The following is a 21,082-nucleotide window of genomic DNA, read 5'->3' as shown; positions in this document are numbered from 1 at the left end:
GCCGCTTTTCTCCTGGTATATATTCTTCCCTTTGATAGAGACAGAGCTCTTTATTGTTAATTGATTACAAAGCCATCCAGAATAGAGATTACAATTTCCAGTCTCCCTGGTAGCCAGCTGCAGCTTTGAGATTAAATGATGAGCAATGAGCTACCTTAAAAGGTAATGAATGTAAGTTCCAAGATGTAAACTTATAAGAGGAAGGACTGTGCCGTCAACTGCCTGCCACACAGTTTTTTAATGACTAAATTGTGACTGTGGCAGTGAGCAGTTTTGGACCCTGAGGAGAGGAAGCCGACCCTAGAGATAGCAGAGGAACGAGAGGGAAGGAGCCTGGGTCTTTGGCATTGCAGAGTGCTCATTAGTCTGGACTTTGATGCTTTTAAAGTTTAAGTCATTGCTTTTTTATATCTGTGATACTTAATTGAACTATAGAATACGGGCTAAATAATAGAATGACTATTAAAAATCACATGTAAATTTATAAGCACACTGAAATTTTACTGCAAATAGCTTTTGTCTTTATATTTTATGAAGACATTAACAATTATATGCTGTAAATACTTCAGTAATGTTGAAATCTGTTTTCATGAGAGCACTAGAGATGATGAGCACTAGGGGATGTTCCGTGGTAATACTTTTATCTGTTAACCATGCACCCTCCAGAAAAAAAGCTGTGCCTTTAAGACTGAATTTTTATGCCTTGTTCAAATAGGTCATTTTAAGTAGCAATAAAGATAATGTGATATGGTCTTTTTTGGTTTAATTTTAATAAAATTGTAATGCATTCTCACAACCAAGACAACTTATATGTCTAATCACCTCATTTTAATGAAAAGAACTTTGACAAAAATTGCTGATTATTTCCTTTGTCTAGACAAAATCACTTTGTAAACCATAAAGCTAACCTTTTTTAAAAAAATAAGAAATTATTAAAAGGCACGGTATGTAAGCCTACCTTTCATGCAATATTAAATAACTCTATCTTTCTTTTAGTAGTTCATTTGGGATTACAATGTTTGAGCCACACGTTAAGCTTTGTTTCATATAGAAATTATTTAGATTCGACCTTCTCTTAAGAAACTAGTGACTTAAATTAGATTTACAATAAGAAAATACTATCTTGCAGACTTAAAAGGATCAGTTACCAAAAATCTAAAATTTTTATACCATTAACTTGACGCAACTTAATGCTTATGTTTCAAAGATTATAAAGTGTATCAGAATTAACTATATGATTGTATATCAGGATTTTATTAATGTTTTGAGCACAGGATTAGATCTTTGCTTTACTTTAGTTTTCATAAGAAATATGTAATTATAGATATTTTAATAAGAAAAGTACCTTCTCCTTATTTTCTAACATAAATTTTTCTTTAAATCATTATTTATGAACAACAGTTTAGATCATACTATCCCTAAAATTTGAAGGTGAAATCAGAGCTTTCCAATTTCCTCTGGTTTGGAAGAAAGTGGATATAGATAATAACATTTGCTCTATGGTGTTATCATGTAATAATCATTAAATTGCTCTGTTACAGAATATCCTAAAGAGACATCAGATAATAATCCTAGCATCTTCTACTGTGAGAATAATGGAAATTGACATTGTGAAGTACATGGAGAAACATGAAAGGTGAGAATAGTTTAATCTAAGATATGGTCAAAAAGATAGCATTTCATTGTTCTTTTAAACACTACAGCTTATTGTTTTAAAAACATGGAAAATACAGAAAAGACAGTTACCCGTAATACTACTGTCTTGAGATAACCATCATTAATATCTTGATATATTTCTATTCTGTTGTTTGTTCTGAATATATAAGTTTATATAGCTACAACAAACTTACAACTATTATAATAATAAATTTACATTGTATTCATGCTTTCCTTGACTTAGTACTTTCACATCATATTTTTTTATTGTGGTATAGTTGCCTTACAATGTTGTGTTAGTTTCCACCATACGATGAAGTGATTCAACTACACACACACATAAACACACAGATTCCCTTTCTCTTTTGAGTAGGCCTTTTAATAACTTTATTTAATAAGGTTTTTGTAGTCATTTGCATTCAGAAAGCAATTATTTTCAAATATTATTAATAGGAAGCTAATTGAAAATGGCATTTGAGACAGTATTTATTTAATATCTTATTTCATCTTTAAAAATTTTAGTGCAGCAATCATGTGGTATTTTGACCTTATTGATGTAAATAAAGTTATTATGCCACCTGTCCTGTTCCCTTGCAAATAAGACATTAAAATTTCTCCAAACGCTAATGACTCTTCAGAACATCGTGGCACATAAATTCTAATGATACCTAAAACTCTGTAGCCTGCCTTAAAGGGGCAGGCATAGATTAGTATGTAAATACATAATCATAATTGAGGAAGTGATACTGGAGTTAAATATAATATATTTTGGAAACATCTATTATTCCTTACTAAAAATATGTGTGAACCACGCCCCCCCACATACACACCACTTGAGAATGCTAGGGTAATTGTAAGAGTCATGCACTTGTTTATTTTTCTTATTTGCATTTTTAATGCTTTCTTGGGTAAAAGATAAATACCCTTTTGAGCTTATTTAATTAATATATCAATCTTTAATTTCTATTCTGTGAAACATTTGAATAAAGTACTGTACCCCAGTGTTATTTAAGTAACTAACACGTATTATTGCTTATAAATCAAAGATACAGTATAGAACGGTACTGAGAAAGTCAATCAGATGCTAGTTTCTTTGGATTGTCCTATAGAAAGTTTGACTGCATTTTTGTGGCATACTCATCTGCCTAGTGACGCAGATTTTAGCCCAAGATTCCAGACCTTAAAAAATCAGTGTTCTTTCTAGGTCTGATAACAGTTTACACATGTGAAAGAGAAATATTTGTAGATATGATATTCAAGTTTGACACAGATACTTGTCTTTTTATACTGGCCAAGTAATAAAAATGTGAGATTTTTCAGTTGATCAGTGGTATAGCAAATATACATTTTATCATAGTTTGATTATACTATGAAATTTTCTATTATATAATTTACCACGTGCTATTTATCTGTTTTTAAATGTTCTTGCTTTCTAATTTCTGCCTAATTACCATATTTGAACATTTGCAAAATGAGCAGTACTGGCATAGTGTTTGCCAGGACACTTAAAGTCATTCTCAAAATCTGCCCGTCACTCCTTCCATTCTAAGAAAACATGACATGTCAATGGGCAAGCTATTTTATAGTGGTGGAAAGTTTTACAGTATGTGTTTTACATATTTTAACTAGAAGGTTTCCATGCTATTTTCCCCTGTAAGACTTTCTTGGCTGAGTAGAAGTGTATTTTTAAGTTCCTTCTGATTATGAATATGACACCAAAGACCAAATGTTTATAGAGTGTAAATATTTTACTCATTGATCAAAATGACTTTTTAAGTACTTCTCAGTTGACTGGAGTCTACATGCTTCATTCATTGCACATTGGCATTCAGTGCGTCCTACCACATGTCTAGTAAAGGGAAAAAAATGAGAAAAGAGAGAGACACAAAACATAGCCCTACTGATGGGACAGACAAGGTGAGCAGCCTGTGCTACCACCTCAGTTTGTCACAGAAGGGCTTAGGGCAGTAGCAGCAAGTTGTTTCAGCAGATTTGCAAAGCATGACTTTGGGGGACTCTATGGAATGGCTGGCCATGAACAGAAGTTGGCATGAGAGAAGTCTGTCAACAGACAAGGAGATTTCTATTCATCAGTCTGAGATTCAATAATAAAAGGACTCCAAATCCTTGGATAAAACTGTCAGAAAGCAGACAGACATCTAAGGCTAATTGACACTAATTGACATTAGATGGGTAACTTTGTTGTTGTTTGGTTGCTAGGTCCTGTCTGATGGATAACTTAGGTAGTTACTGAAAGAAAAACTGGGGCTTCCCAGGTGGCTCAGTGGTAAGGAATCTGCCTGCCAATGCAGTTCAATCACTGGGTTGGGAAGATCCCTTGGAGAAGGAAATGACAACCTGCTCCAGTATTCTTGCCTGAGGAAATGCCATGGACAAACAAGCCTGGCATGCTACAGTCCATGGGTTTGCAAAGAGTCAGACATGACTGAATGACCAAACAATGGCAAAAGAAGAACTCGGGAACAAGCAGGATTGGAGGAGCCTAATCGATGACCAAAAGCAGTATAATTTATAGTCAGATGGTTGAGGTTTAAATCCTGGTTATTCAGTTTAGTAACTGTGAGATCAGGGCCTGTGATTTAAACTCCTTTTAGCCTTTTGTGAAATCAAGATAATACCTATTTCATAAGATTATTTTGAGATGAGATGACAGTAAGTTTCTTGGCTCCATCTCTTACACATATCAGGCATTCAAGAAATGTTAGCAGTAATTATTGTGACAAGATAATTCTTTGGTCTTGTCTGTCTGCCGTTCTCCCTCTCCCTCTCCTTCCTTGAGGTAGCCAGGATCTTTGGTGTTGCACCAAAGCCTCAGGACAAATTGCCTTGCTGGGCAAAAGTAAAAGTCATTTAAAAGATACATCTTTTCTTGCCATTTGATGCCTAAAAGCCTTGGGATGAAGGAATGGGAGAGTTGTTTATGAATGTAAGTAGAGGAGAAAAGGAAAATTTGAAACATCATGAGAAAAGATAGAAATATTTCCTCTTATCTGAGAGTAGGTGAAAAGACACCAAAACCAAGGTTGTAAGGAAAGACTATGGATACTGAACAGTGAACATGAGAATTCCTAGTTTCTCAGGACAGCATGTGCACTATAAGTAAACCATTAAAACAGTTTCCAGATTAGAACCTCTTCACACTTATCCAGTAACAGTTTTAGTTGTGACTACTGCTGCTGCTGCTACGTCACTTCAGTCGTGTCCGACTCTGTGCAACCCCATAGACGGCAGCCCACCAGGCTCCCCCGTCCCTGGGATTCTCCAGGCAAGAACACTGGAGTGGGTTGCCGTTGCCTTCTCCTACTACAGTTCAAATGTTAGTGTGTCAGACTTCCTTTTCCAGGCCATATTTCACTAAGACTTTGAAAAAGAACGGGGCCTTAATAATGGCTTAGTTAGAATTTCCCACCTGCCATGTACCAAGACTAGAATCCATTCTAATTTGATTATTTTAATACATGTTTAGGATGGCTGTTTGCTGAGTACTTGGGTTTGTGGATTGTGATTCATATGTTCTACATTATTGTCATTAGCATGCATATATGAGTCAGGACCAAAGGATTAGGAATGTTATGAGAGTTCTGAAACTTCATATTGAACCTCCTGGTGGCTCGGATGGTAAATAATCTGCCTGCAGTGCAGGAGATTGGGTTCAAATCCTAGTTTGGCAAGATCCCCTGGAGAAAGGAATAGCTACCCACTCCAGTATTCTTGTCTGGAGAATTCCATGGACAGAGGAGCCTGGCAGGCTACAGTCCATGGGGTTGCAAACAGTCAGACACAACTGAGCGACTATCACTTTCCTTTGCATTTTCACATTATATGCAGCTGGGACTCAATAAATACTTTGTAGACCAGATAATTGTTGACTTTGGAAATTAGTGTAAGGCAAAGGCACACTAATCAGTCTTCTGAGAGGAGGAGAAATGCCGACTTCCTAAGATTTTTTAAAAAAATATTTGTTTTTTATTGCACTAGGTCTTAGGTGCTGTTCGCTGGCTTTATCAAGCTGTGGAGAGCAGGGGCTGCCTTCTAGTGCCCTGCGTGGACTTCTCATTGCAGTGGCTTGTCTTGCTGAGGACCACAGGCTCTGGGTGTGTGGGCTTCAGGAGTTGCAGCATGCAGGCCCACTAGTTGCGGCTTGAAGGCCTTAGAGTGAGGGCTCAGTAGTGGTGGCACATAATCTTTGTTGTTCCATAGCAGGTGAGATCTTCCTGGACCAGGAACCGAATCCACGTTCCCTGTATTGGCAGACAGATTCTTATCCACTGTACCACCAGGGAAGTCCAAGGTCTTTTACCACGTACTTTAAGGGAACTCTGTTACTCAATGGAGTAAAAGTGCTAGTTTAGTTCTAAAAATTTACCAAAAAATTCAGTATTATTTGACACTAATACCAGTTTAATTTACAAAGATGATTTTGTGCTATAGTTATCAATATGAAAATTAACCCAAATAATGTAGCCACCATGTTTACTTGGAAGTATGTACTAGGTGTACTAACCTCTGAAAATGTCAAACTTGTAAAATTTCATTCCCAGTAATTGCTTTGAATGGCCTTTAGGAATATAAACGAAATCTTGCCTAGCCCATGATTTTATTATATTATTGGATTAATCAAAAGTTGGGGATATCTCCAAGGAGACCAAACAAAAGCAACAAAGATAGAGAAAAGATCAAAATTGGAATTGGAGCCTGTTTAATACCCAAAAGGTATGGTGCCTCTCAACATAAACACCATCAGTGCTGGAGTCAGGTCACTGGACAGCAAGCTGTTGCAAAGATAGGAGTCCTTAGGCACTTTAATGAAGGTCAGGACACTAAAAGGTGAATAAATCAATTCCAGTTGGTAGCTCCCTGTTTGCTGAGAAGAGGAAATAAATACTGACTCTGAAAGATCACTAATTCAACTAAATACAAGCCTATAATCAGGGAACACCAAACACATACGAAAATGAAGGACCAGGAGTGAGAGTTAGTAGAAATAAGCATTATTTTAGGAGCCCCAATTGCCTCAGTTATTAGAATTGTATGAGAGTCAAAACTTAACCTTTACTTTGTTCAGGTTTTCAGATGGGCTGGAGAATTTAATTGACATAAAGTGTATTACCAAGGGACAAACACGCAAATATCAGTTTTATGTGACAGAATGAAAGGGAGATCCAAAGAAGTAATAAAACCTAAATGGTTTTTATATTAGTTTGAACAAAAAGAGGCAATTATGAAAAAGTAAGATATATAGGGAAGCTAATCGAAGGTAAGAATTATTTTAGCAAGATCTGTTTGTACAGAATTCTCTAGGTTTTGGCACCCATCAAAGAATGTTTCTTTTCTCCTGGTACAGGGAAGACATTTTTATATGAGGGTTTTATCTCCTGTTCTGGGAAGAAAGGGCTTCCTCAGTGGTTCCTTCGTAAAGAATCTGCCTGTCAATGCAGGAGACACAGGAGACTCAAGTTCAGTCCCAGGGTTGGGACGACCCCCTGGAAAAGGGTGTGGCAACCCACTCCAGTATTCTTACCTGGAGAATCCCATGGACAGAGGAGCCTAATGGGCTACAGTCTACAGGGTCACCAAGGGTTGGTCATGACTGAACACATACACGCACACACCACCAAGAAGAGAGAAGATTAGAATGCTCTTCTTACATGTGCTGTTTTTCAAGTACCTTTCTCTGAGAATAATCCTTGTGCCAAAGCGGCATATTTTGTTATGCATCCTTCAGAATCATCGTATATAAAATATAAAATAATTATACATGAAATATTTAGAAAAAAAAAACATAAACCATAACATAATAGGAAGGAAGGGCTTTCCACGTGGCTCAGGGGTAAAGAACACTCCTGCCAGTGCAAGAGATGCAAGAGACACGGGTTCAATCCATATGTTGGGAAGATCCCCTAGAGAAGGAATTGGCAACCCACTGCAGTATTCTTGCCTGGAAAATTCCATGGACAGAGGAGACTGGCAGGCTACAGTCCATGGGGTCACAAAGAGTTGAACATGACTGAGCATGCATGCAATAGAAAGGAAAAATGAACAAACTTTTTGAAATGATTGGGATATCTAGAAGCTAAGCTTTAAGAAAGAAAAATATAATTATTGAAATAACTTTAAAAAATCAATGTATAGTTTGAACTGCAGAGTAGACAAAACTGAGAGACTGGTGAACTGAAAAACAGATCTGAAGAAATTACACTATGGCACTAAGAAGCAAGGGGATTGAAAAAATAAAAGTGAGCTCTAGCTATTTAGAGAAGTCCTAGTATATATCTAATTTAAATCCCAGAAGGGTAGAATAAATGAAAGAAAGGAAATATCTCAAAAAATGACCACTGGACAGTTTCTATTACTGCTGAAAATAGAGTAGAAGTAAGTAATGTTTAAAACTATTGGAGGGAAACACAAAATGGAAAAAAAAACAAAAGCACATCTTTAAAGATATTGGACAAATTTCAAAGGAGTGACAATTTGATGGACAGTGTTTGCCAACAGCAATATGGATGTGACAGATCTTAGAAGAGTATCCTCAAAATGCAGAGAAGATAAATGTCAACCTAATTTCTTATAGCTAACCAAATTATATTTATTCATTATTGCTGTAATCCCTTCTAGGTCAGTTTCAAGTATTTAATGAATTATTCTCTACATTTCATGGCATATTTTTTTTTATTTCTGTACTACATGTTTCTACTTTTATATATACTTAAACATAATATATAAGTTATATTATATTTTTATTATTGTCAAGTGCAACCTCTCTTTCTGTTAGTTTATTCTTGCTGCTTTTTAGCCTTCTAATTTTAATCTGTTCCCTCCTGTTCTCTATCCTGATCAGGATCTAATATATTTAATGCATAGCCCATATTTGAAAATATTTTGGCAAAATGTGAACTAATAGCAAAGAAGTGAATCAATGCAACTTTTACATATTGTTGGTATATATCAGAAATAAATTTAGCACAGTCATGTAAGATCAACTATTCATACACCAAATGATCTGGCAATTCTATTTCTAACCTCCACCAGAGATACCAAGGGAACATTTCATGCAAAGATGGGCTTGATAAAGGACTGAAATGGTATGGACCTAACAGAAGCAGAAAATATTAATAAGAGGTGGCAAGAATACACAGAACTGTACAAAAAGATCTTCACAACCAATGGTGTGATCACTCAGCTAGAACCAGACGTCCTGGAATGTGAAGTCAAGTGGACCTTAGAAAGCATCACTACAAACCAAGCTAGTGGAGGTGATGGAATACCAGTTGAGTTATTCCAAATCCTGAAAGATGATGCTGTGAAAGTGCTGCACTCAATATACCAGCACATTTGGAAAACTCAGCAGTGGCCGCAGGACTGGAAAAGGTCAGTTCTCATTCCAATCCCAAAGAAAGGCAATGCCAAAGAATGCTCAAACTACCACACAATTGCACTCATCTCACATGCTAGAAAAGTAATGCTCAAAATTTTCTACCCAGGCTTCAACAATACATGAACCGTGAATTTCCAGATGTTCAAGCTGGTTTTAGAAAAGGCAGAGGAACCAGAGATCAAATTGCCAACATCTGCTGGATCATCAAAAAAGCAAAAGTTCCAGAAAACCATCTACTTCTGCTTTATTGAATATGCCAAAGCCTTTGACTGTGTGGATCACAATAAACTGGAAAATTCTGAAAGAGATGGGAATACCAGGTCACCTGACCTGCCTCTTGAGAAACCTGTATGCAGCTCAGGAAGCAACAGTCAGAACTGGACATGGAACATCAGACTGGTTCTAAATAGGAAAAGGAGTACGTCAAGGCTGTATATTGTCACTCTGCTTATTTAACTTCTATGCAGAGTACATCATGAGAAACGCTGGACTGGAGGCAACACAAGCTGGAATCAAGATTTCCGGGAGAAATATCAATAACCTCAGATATGCAGATGACACCACTCTTATGGCAGAAAGTGAAGAGGAACTAAAGAGCCTCTTGATGAAAGTGAAAGAGGAGAGTGAAAAAGTTTGCTTAAAGCTCAACATTCAGAAAACGAAGATCATGGCATCCGGTCCCATCACTTCATGGCAAATAGATAGGGAAACAGTGGAAACAGTGTCAGACTTTATTTTGGGGGGGCTCCAAAATCACTGCAGATGGTGATTGGAGCCATGAAATTAAAAGACGCTTACTCCTTGGAAGGAAAGTTACTACCAAGCTAGATAGCATATTCAAAAGCAGAGACATTACTTTGCCAACAAAGGTCCATCTAGTCAAGGCTATGGTTTTTCCAGTAGTTATGTATGGATGTGAGAGTTGGACTGTGAAGAATGCTGAGCACTGAAGAACTGATGCTTTTGAACTGTGGTGCTGGAAGAGACTCTTGAGAGTCTCTTGGACTGCAAGGAGATCCAACCAGTCCATTCTCAAAATTAGTCCTGGGTGTTCTTTGGAAGGACTGATATTAAAGCTAAAACTCCAATACTTTGGCCACCTCGTGTGAAGAGTTGACTCATTGGAAAAGACCCTGATGCTGGGAGGAATTGGGGGCAGGAGGAGAAGGGGACAACATAGGATGAGATGGCTGAATGGCAACACTGACTCAATGGACATGAGTTTGAGTGAACTCTGGGAGTTAGTGATGGACAGGGAGGCCTGGCATGCTGCAATTCATGGGTTCACAAAGAGTCAGACACGACTGAGTGACTGAATTGAATTGAACCCATTCCCAGCCCTCAGAAGATTCTGATATCTCAACACCAGTCCACAAAATATTCATAGCAATACTATGAAGAATAAAAAGCTAGAAGCATTTAAAAAGCCCTCTTATAGGAGAATGAATATTGTAAGCCGTGAAAAATGAATGAGCAGCAACAGTAACATTTACCAATTTATGTGGAATTTAGAACAAGTGTGAAAAGCAAGTCAATGATAGTGACATATACTGTAATATTTCAGAGACTTCAAAAATAAAGTCAAAAATACATATTCTAAAGTTGTATATTATATATAATAAAGATAATAAATATGAGAAGGGATGATATATATAAAATTGCATGTAGTGGCTCCTCAGTTGGTAGTATGCAGAGGAGGGTGTAGGAAGATACAGATCAAAGATAGAGATACTAGAAATGCTATAGATCTTGATTTGAGTGGTTAGTTCTGAGAGGGAAGTTTGTTTTGTTATTAAGCTTCATAGTTTATACATGTATGATATTTGTAATTGTTAAATATTACCTAGTAACATTTTAAAGAACTTGATATTAAAAGCTCTTTTATCATTTTTAAGTTTTATTTATGGAATCAGCATGGGTACTGCATTTCATTTATTAATTCTGCCTTCAAGGATATTTTATCTTTACTAGAAAGGGTTTCATTTTCTGTTGATAAGCTTCATTAAGGTTAATTGAGAATTTACTATTTCGAGCTGTACATTATTTGTGAATAGATAAGTATTGAAAAGTCAGTATTTGGGTAACAGGTTGCTCAGCTCCTCCTGCTTAACTAAGTCTTGGTTGTATGTGTGTAATGTATCATCCAGACAACCATATTGTTTTAAATGCTTTCACATTAATTTATGTCTGCAGTTTTGTATAGAATATACTTCTCACATAGATAATTGGAATTTTGTTTTGTACGCCTAAACTTGATGAATACTGATTCAGCGGCTCATTGCCTCAAAGTATTTTCAATATTTAGGATGTCATGATTAGGATTTATCTCTTGCAGGTGGTACAGTGGAATCTAATTACATGCTGTCTGTTACTCTTTGCTTAAATCATCCCAGAAGTAAGGAAAATCATCAGACATAAAACATGTACCTTACCATTACTGTTTAACTCAAATTTCACAAGCAATTTTTCTGAGTATGTAAGTGACTAAAACAGTTTCTTGTTCAAGACAGTCTGGATGAACAGGTTCAGAACTAAGTAACACGCTTAATGGTAAAGAATCCACTTGCCAATACAGGAGATATGGTTCAATCCCTGGTTTAAGAAGACTCCCTGGAGAAGGGAATGGCAGCCCACTCCAGTATCCTTGCCTGAGGAATCCCACGGACAGAGGAGCCTGGCGGGCTACAGTCTAGGGGGGTCAAAAAGAGTCAGACATGACTGAGAGACTAAACAACCACAACAATTCAAGATAAAGTAGCAATAATAGATGTATTTTTAAAAAGAAATGTGATCAAAGGGGAGGAGATGGGGCTCTGAGGAGCAAGTGGGCAAATTTAGAGTTGAGCTAGAATTGGAGAAGGAAATGGCAACCCACTCCAGTATCCTTGCCTGGAAATCTCATGGACAGAGGAGCCTGGTGGGCTGCAGTCCATGGGGTCGCAAAGAGTTGGGCACAACTGAGCCACTAACAGATTTGGAATGGGTGTCAAATTACACTTGGTGAATACAGAGGCGAAGAGCCTGACAGGGCCAGGCTACACGTTGAACAAAGGGCAGAAGAGTTTTGGGGACTCAGAAAAGAGGAGACTGTCCTCAGAAAACAGTGAAGCAGAGCAACAGTTTTCAAGAAAAAGTCTTCTGTATCATTTTACTGCCTCTTACCTCATCTCTCTGCTATCTTTCCCCCTCAACACAATCAGATCATCTTTTAAAAATACTTTCAGTCATGTTACTTTCCAGCAAAAATATTCACTGACCTCCCCTTGACTGTGGTAAAATATTTTCTGGAGCTTGAGCTCAATGACCTCCTCAATGTGATCATAATAGTTCTTTTGGACTGTCATTCCTATCAATCTCCTGCTGTAAAACTGTTTCATGAAAAGCAAATCTGTCCACTGTCTTCAATCTTTGATTTGTTTGCTGACCTGCGTTCGATTTTACCTGTCTGTCCCCACTATGTGTCTACAGAATTTTACCCCTAGTAAGACCTCGTGCCTTTTACCATCTGTTTCGAGACACGTAGCCAGTCCTGTGTCCTACAAATCCCTGGAGAATTATTTCCTCTTCAAAATTAGAATACACTAAACACTTAGCAATTTAACTAATAAAAGAATATGGACGGGGTTGGGGGGGAGCGGAAATCATAATTGAAAAACGTAGGTTGTCATATCAAAAGTACTAACTGCTTTCCAAGTAAAATGAATAAAAAATAATTGCTCCAGTATATTCCCTGATGGCTCAGACAGTAAAGAATCTGCCTACATTGTGGGAGACCAGGGCTCGATCCCTGGGTCAGGAATATGCCCTGGAGAAGGAAATGGTAACTCACTCCAGTATTCTTGCCTGGAGAATCCCATGGTCTGTGGAGACTGTAAAGCTACAGTACATGGGGTCACAAAGAGTCAGACATGACTGAGCGACTAACACTTTCACTTTTCATACATTTTGGAATTCCTGAACAGTGTGGATGGAGTTGGCTCATTGGAAAAGACTCTGATGCTGGGAGGGATTGAGGGCAGGAGGAGAAGGGGACGACGGAGGATGAGATGGCTGGATGGCATCACTGACTCGATGGACATGAGTCTGAGTGAACTCCGGGAGTTGGTGATGGACAGGGAGGCCTGGCGTGCTGCAATTCATGGGGTCGCAAACAGTCAGACACAACTGAGCGACTGCACTGAACTGAACTGAGCCCAGGGCTTGACTAATATCATATCCTTTTATCCAAAAAATTGCAGAACTCTTTACTTCATTTTGCAAGCAATTAAGCAATATTCTGCCCTTCCTGGAGCACTGTTTTGTTCACCAGTGATAGAAATTGTTCTACGGATAACCAGTTTTCCATTGGTTGATGAAACCAGTGTTTACCCCAAGATTCTCAGGAAGCTATGGAAAGAACCTCCTTCTTCTGGTCTCTTTCTTCACTTACCTCCTCTTTAACAAAGTGGTTAAAAAATTATAGGCAGAAAGATTTGAAACAGAATGATGTAACTATTGTCACTGAGAATTTTGAGCTTTTAAGCTCATTAAATTATTTTGATATTTTAGGATTATTTTTCATAAACCAATGCTCTGTGTTCAAGGAAGTTGATTATTTTTAACAACATGACAGATGTGGTACTCAAGATGTGACTGGAAAGCATTGCCACTCATTACTCACTCCTGATAAATCTATATATTATATATATTCATAGCACACACATATGCCAGATGTTATATCATTGAAATTTAAGTGATAAGTCATTTTTAACACTGTTTTTATCATTTCTCTGGTCTCTTAATCAATACTTCAGGCATACACAGAATTTCCTTCAATATAAAACCAACAGCCAACAATTACATGAATTACATGACTGAAATATTAGCATCCTAACCTGTTCCCTTGTTTTCAAGTATTCCTTTCCTTGTTCAATCCTTGCACTATAATTTCCTTGATCACAAGTCACAGCAACTAGAGATTGTTTTTCCCATTTTGGAGCATTTTTTAAAATGACTTTTAGGCTCAGTCATTTTTTACAGAGTGAGAAGGAGTAGAGAAACGATGTTAAAAACATGATACCAACATTCATGAAAGTGTTCCATTGTTCTAGAATATAATTTTCAATTGTAAGAGAAAAAAAAAAGGATAAAAGTTTGTATATAAAAGTAGGAAAATATTGGACTACATGCAGAAAGAAAAAGTAAGCTCTCGTGTTAAACATGAGAAAAGTAAAAAAATAATTTTCTACAGTATAATTATAATTATTTTGGGAACTATTGCCCTAAACAAACCCAAATAGTCAGATATCAAAGTAAATATATTTTATGCTGTTTAAAATAAAAGCGTACTTCTATTTAATTCATACACCAATGAAATAACATAGAAAATTGCATAAAGGGGGGGAATTGTATGTAGCATTTTACAATTTCCTATTTCTAGAACATATGTCCTAGACGCTTAACTTTTATACAATGCAGGTTTTCCATTTCTCTCTTTAAATTAAACCATTGGGATTACTCAAGCATGACTGATACACTTAGATATTATCAGGTATTCAATACACACTATGTGCCTTTGATTTCCTTGACAAGTGACAACAAGGCCATATTGAGTTAAGTGCAGACGCGATCACTAAATGAATATTTGCAGTTCCTCCCTGTGGTTATTATCCTACTAGAACAGAACTCTTACTCAATATCCTGTCTGTGAAGCAGCCTCTACAAGATGGTTACAAAGAAAGGCAAAACCACCCATAATGCAATTGGATGGATATGTAATTCTAAACCCGTGAGGGAAAAACTCTTCATGCTGGCCCCAGGTGGTGAGCTACTTACACTCTTCACATTCCTATGAGGACTGGTCTCTTCAAAGGATACGTTTTTACAGGACTTTTTTGATTCCAAAATTACTTTCAGTTCAGTCGTTCAGTTGTGTTTGACTATAGGCGACCTGATGGACTGCAGCGTGACAGGCTTCCCTGTCTGTCACCAACTCCTCAAGCTTGTTCAAACCTATGTCCATACAGTGGTGATGCCATTCAACCATCTCATGCTCTGCTGTCCCCTTCTCCTCCTGCCTTCTGTCTTTCCCCAAATCAGGGTCTTTTCAAATGAGTCCGTTCTTCACATCAGGTAGCCAAAGTATTGGAATTTCAGCTTCAGCATCAGTCCTTCCAGTGAATATTCAGGACTGGTTTCCTTTAGAATTGACTGGTTGGATCTCCTTGCAGTCCAAGGGATTCTCAAGAGTCTTCTCCAACACCACAGTTCAAAAGCATCAATTCTTAATCCTGTGGTGGCTCAGACGGTAAAGTGTCTGCCTGCAGTGCTGGAGACCCGGGTTCTATCCCTGGGTTGGTAAGATCCCCTGAAGAAGAAAATAGCAACCCACTCTAGGACTCTTGCCTGGAAAATTCCATGGACTGAAGAGCCTGGTAGGCTACAGTCCATGGGGTCGCAAAGAGTCAGACATGACTGAGCGACTTCACTTTCACTTTCTTTCAGCTTTCTTTAAAGTCCGACCCTCACATCCATACATGACTACTGGAAAAACCAGAGCTCTGACTAGATGGACATTCGTCAGCAAAGTAATGTCTCAGCTTTTTAATATGCTATCTAGGTTGCTCATAACTTTTCTTCCGAGGAGCAAGCATCTTTTAATTTTATGATTGCAGTCACCATTATCAGTGATTTTGGAACCCAAGAAAATAAAGTCTGTCACTGTTTCCCCATCTATTTGCCATGAAGTGATGGGACTGGATGCCATGATCTTCATTTTTTGAATGTTGAGTTTTAAGCCAGCTTTTTCACTCTCTTTCACTTTCATCAAGAGGCTCTTTAGTTCTTCACTTTCTGCCATAAGGGTGGTGTCATCTGCATGTCTGTAGTTATTGATATTTCTCCCAGCGACCTTGATTCCAGCTGGTGCTTCGTCCAGCTTTGCATTTCTCATGATGTACTCTGCATGTAAGTTAAATAAGCAGGGTAACAATATACAGCCTTGACTTATTCCTTTCCCAATTTGGAACCAGTCTGTTGTTCCATGTCCAGTTCTAACTGTTGCTTCTTGACCTGCATACAGATTTCTCAGGAGGCAGGTCAGGTGGTCTGATAGTCCCATCTCTTTAAGAATTTTCCAGAGTTTGTTGTGATCTACACAGTCAAAGGCTTCGGCATAGTCAATTAAGTAGAAATAAACGTTTTTCTGGACTCTCTTCCAGAACTGCCAGAACTTACACGGAACTGGGAAAACAGACTTGGAGGGCATAAACAAAACCTTGTGTGCACCAGGATCCAGGAGAAAGGAGCAGGGATCCCACAAGAAACTGACCCAGACTTGCCCATGAGTGTCTAGGAGTCTCTGGCAGAGGCGTGGTTTGGCCGTGGCCTGCTGCAGTGTCAGGAGTATGGTAGTGTGTGCATAGGACTTTTTGAAGGAGGTCCCCATTTTATTCATTACCTCTATCATAGTTTGGTCTCAGGTCAAACAACAGGGAGGGAACACAGCCCTGCTGATCTATAGAAAATTAGATTAAAGATTTATGGAGCATGGCCCTACCCATCAAAACAAGACCCAGTTTCCCCCAGTCAGTCTCTCCCATCGGGAAGCTTCCATAAGCCTCTTATCCTTATCCCTCGTTGGGCAGACAGAATAATATCCACAATCACAGAAAACTAATCAAACTGATCGCGTGGACCACAGCCTTGTCTAACTCAGTGAAACTATGAACTATGCTGTGTAGGGCCACCCAAAATGGAAGGGTTATGGTGGAGAGTTCTGACAAAATGTGGTCCACTAGAGAAGGCAATGGCAGAAAATTGGATTAAAGATTTACTGAGCATGGCCTCGCTCATCAGAATAAGACCCAGTTTTCCCCACAGTCTGTCTCTCCCATCAGGAAGCTTCCATAAGCCTCTTATCCTTATCTGTCAGAGGGCAGACAGAATGAAAATCACAATCACGGAAAACTAATCAAACTGATCCCATAGACCATAGCTTTGTTTAGAATTACTTTAAATCATCAGAAATAAGTTGTTGTTGTTGTTTTTAATTAGAGGACTAAATTTTATTTTAAAAAGTAAGACAAATCATATGTTCAAAAGAAATATCACAAAATTTGTAGTAGGCACATAGTTTAACACAAGCTGCTTATAACATTATAAAATAAAAACTGTAACAAAAAGGGGGGGAGGGGTTTATCTCAAAGAATACTCAAAGAATATTCTCTTTGAAAACTGAGTAATTTCTTCAGCTTCAATCAACCTAAGCTACCTTTTTTTTTTTTTTTTTTCCTTTCCCTTAGAAAACTCCCCCTCCACCCCGATAGCTACATGGAGATATGTCCACAGCTGCTTTTCTTCTGTCTGCCCAGGGCACCAGGCATATCTACTATCACACATGCTTGAGTAGCTGCCAGCCATCTTCTCCTTTGAAAAGGTCTGCATAGGGAAAAAAGCCCTATCGCCCAGAGGCAAATTACTGTCTAGCCCTGTTGGGATTCAGGGCAAGCAAGACAGGAGTTGTGCTGCAAAACAGAGACAAGAAAATAATCAAGAAATTCATTTTCAACCCTATGGTTGTGTCTCAAAACTGCAAGCAATGATTTAGAACAAGAGGACTTAGATTAAGAATATGAATGGCAAAAACTGGGCGCAGGAGTGTCAGCAAGGGAAGAGGGAGTGAAGAGGAAAATGCTCTAAGTTTCTAAAGAAACCATTAGAAGGAAGAGAAATTAGATGAATTATGATCAACCACTTTAACTTAATTAGCAAGAATAAAAAATTAAGGTGACAGTAGATAGCCACAGAGTATCAGATTTAAAAGATTCTGTAGGGAATAAAAGAAGGGTGATTTCATTAAAATATTGACTTTAAAATATAAATATTAAAGCAAGTTATGAATATTAAAATACACTATTGTTAGGAATAATTCTAGATTAAAGCCTACAATTTTACTTTAGGGTTTTATTTGGAAGAATTTGGATTATTTTCTCAAGACCAGGAAAACTGGATTATCATCACTCCGTCTTTAAAAGGAGAAGATTTTGTTCCCATTCATCAATTTGAAACATAATTCTCTCAGTATCTTCCATTAGGCTGATGTAAACTTTTTCTCAGTGTGAAAAGATCCTGGAGACCCTGATGCTTTTACTAGAGAATAGATTTGTTGGGATTTTTTTTTTACATATTACTCATAGTAAGTTCCAAAGTTGAGAAAATGTTGGTTATTTCAGTACAAGGGACCATGGCAGTGCTACATTATGAATAGGGTATCTGGGGAAAGGAATGTCTTTGAATCATATATTTACATGATGGTCTTTCATTTTTAGATCTGGTCACTTGAGTTTTATTTTTACATGGTACCTAGCAACAGTACACATCCTTTTATTTCCCATGATTACAAGCAGCAACAGATTACAATAAGGGACTGTTATAAAATTTTCATTAATTTTATATAATGAACTATAGCCCACCGGGCTCTACTGTCTATGGGATTTTTTCAGGCAGGAATACTGGAGTAGGTTGCCATTTCCTCCTCCAGGGGATCTTCCCCACCCAGAGATCAAACCTGCCTCTTCTGCATCTCTTTCTATACTGCTGAGTCACCTGGGAAGCCCTTTATACTTCCATTTAGCCAAAAGACATGCTCTGTGATTGGTTAAATTTAGATATTATTACACTTCTTATTGCACTTCTTATATTATTTAGATATTATCACACTTCCCTGGTGTCTCGACAGTGAAAGTGTCTGCCTACAATGCCAGAAACCCGGGTTCAATTCCTGGGTCGGGAAGATGTCCTAGAGAAGAAAATGGCAACCCACTCCAGTGTTCTTGCCTGGAAAATCCCATGGACAAAGGAGCCTGGTTACATTCTACAGACTACAGTCCATGGAGTCGCAAAGAGTCGGACATGACTGAGTGACTTCACTTTCACACATTTTGTTTTACAAACGTTTCTTTTTTTATAGTGTTACTAAGGTATCGTGGGGCTTCCCTCGTGGCTCAGATGGTAGAGATTTTGCCTGCAATGCAGGAGACATGGGTTCAATCCCTGGATCAAAAAGATCCCCTAGAGAAGAGAATGGCAACCCACTCCAATATTCTTGCCTGGAAGATTCCATGGGCAGAGGAGCCTGGCAGGCTACACACTCCATGGGGTTGCAAAGAGTCAGACACAATTAAGCGACTAACACTTTCACTTTCAGTTCAAGGTAGAGTGCTACTGGTTTTATATGAAAACACTTAAATTCAAAGAAATTACATGTTTTTATGGAAATATATAATCAGTAGGTGGTAATTTCTAATTCCAAGCCCAAGTCCTCTAATTTTCAACAGTATAATTTCTGTTAGGCTGTGTGTCTCACCAGAAGGGGGCTTAATTTGTGGCTGGTTCCCAGCTTGCTCTTAGTAAAGAGTATACAACTTCACTGAATGCCTGAGCCTAGTTATCAATACAAGAAAACCTAGCATCTGAGCATTTACATAGCAAATTAATATATATGTATAGAATATCTCTAAACTACCATGTACTATATTTGATGACTTAGAGATATTGTCTTTAAGGCTTACAATAATTTTAAAAGATAGTTGATATTATCTCTACTTTTATATAAGAAAATTGAGAGTCACAGGTTGACAGAATTCATACCCATGTCTATTTAGTTTTATGCTTCTTCCAGAATCTCCTGTATATTTAAGAGACAGAACGCCTCTTTATTTTTATGTGACTCTTTTAAAAGTCATTTTATTTGCACTCCTTCCCCCAAGGACCTACCAGTTGGTTTATTTATTTAACTTGCCTAGCCTTTGACTGTGTGGGTCACATCAAAATTCTTCAAAAGATGGGAATACCAGATCACCTGACCTGCCTCCTGAGAAATCTGTATGCAGGTCAAGAAGCAACAGTTAGAACTGGACATGGAACAACAGACTGGTTCCAAATTGGGAAAGGAATAAGTCAAGGTTATATATTGTCACCTGCTTATTTAACTTATATGCAGAGTACATCATGTGAAATGCAAGGCTGGATGGAGCACCAGCTGGAATCAAGGTCGCTGGGAGAAATATCAATAACTACAGACATGCAGATGACACCACCCTTATGGCAGAAAGTGAAGAAGTAAAGAGCCTGTTGATGAAAGTGAAAGAGGAGAGTGAAAAAGCTGGCTTAAAACTCAACATTCAAAAAATGAAGATCATGGCATCCAGTCCCATCACTTCATGGCAAATAGATGGGGAAACAGTGACAGACTTTATTTTCTTGGGTTCCAAAATCACTGATAATGGTGACTGCAGCCATGAAATTAAAAGATGCTTGTTCCTCAGAAGAAAAGCTATGAGCAACCTAGACAGCGTATTAAGAAGCAGAGACATTACTTTGCTGACAAATGTCCATCTAGTCAGAGCTCTGGTTTTTCCAGTAGTCATGTATGGATGTGAGAGTCTGACTTTAAAGAAAGCTGAGTGCTGAAGAATTGATGCTTTTGAACTGTGGTGTTGAAGAAGACTCTTGAGAGTTCCTTGGACTTCAAGGAGACCCAATCAGTCAATTCTAAATGAAATCAGTCCTGAATATTCATTGGAAGGACTGATGCTGGAGCTGAAACTCCAATACTTGTCACCTAATGCGAAGGACTGGTTCCTTAGAAAAGACCCAGATGCTGGGAAAGACTGAAGGTGGGAGGAAAAGGGGACAGCAGAGGATGAGATGGTTGGATAGCATCACTGACTTGATGGACATGAGTTTGGGTAAGCTCTGGGAGTTGGTGATTGACAGGGAAGCCAGGCGTGCTGCAACAGTCCATGGGGTCTCAAAGAGTTGGACAGGACTGAATGGACTGAACTGAACTGATCTTACTAATCTGTTGTTTGTATGTATATAGATGCCTACTGTCTAGAAGACAAACATAAAACCTCTAGCAAACATAAACATTATTACAGGAGGGTTTTTTTTTGGTTTTGGTTTTTAAAAAAGCAGATTGTAGAAAGAAAGGATTAATAATAGCTAAAGCATTCTAGAGTTGAGGCTGAGGCAAAAGATAAAACATGT

At 38.0% G+C, this 21,082-nt stretch overlaps 2 protein-coding genes across 5 annotated transcripts in view; both read left to right on the top strand.

Moving 5' to 3' along the window:
• DGKB (diacylglycerol kinase beta) overlaps positions 1-21,082 on the top strand; it is a 1,339,752-nt gene that overhangs the window by 190,096 nt on the left and 1,128,574 nt on the right. The window lies entirely within an intron of this gene.
• The window catches only part of AGMO (alkylglycerol monooxygenase), a 504,195-nt gene that overhangs the window by 447,509 nt on the left and 35,604 nt on the right, over positions 1-21,082 (top strand). The window contains exons 13-14 of one of the 3 annotated variants that reach the window (XM_060414949.1): positions 1,542-1,636; positions 11,388-12,439. In XM_060414949.1, coding sequence (XP_060270932.1) covers positions 1,542-1,636; positions 11,388-11,406 — 114 coding nt within the window. In that variant the 3' untranslated portion in view covers positions 11,407-12,439. Of the gene's footprint in view, positions 1-1,541; positions 1,637-8,706; positions 12,440-21,082 lie in introns of those variants that run through there. The other 2 variants (XM_060414947.1, XM_060414948.1) reach the window with 2 other exon arrangements.

This window comes from Ovis aries, chromosome 4 (genome assembly GCF_016772045.2).
Source record: "Ovis aries strain OAR_USU_Benz2616 breed Rambouillet chromosome 4, ARS-UI_Ramb_v3.0, whole genome shotgun sequence".
Classification (NCBI taxonomy): domain Eukaryota; kingdom Metazoa; phylum Chordata; class Mammalia; order Artiodactyla; family Bovidae; genus Ovis; species Ovis aries.
This window is presented reverse-complemented; position numbering and strand designations above follow the sequence as displayed.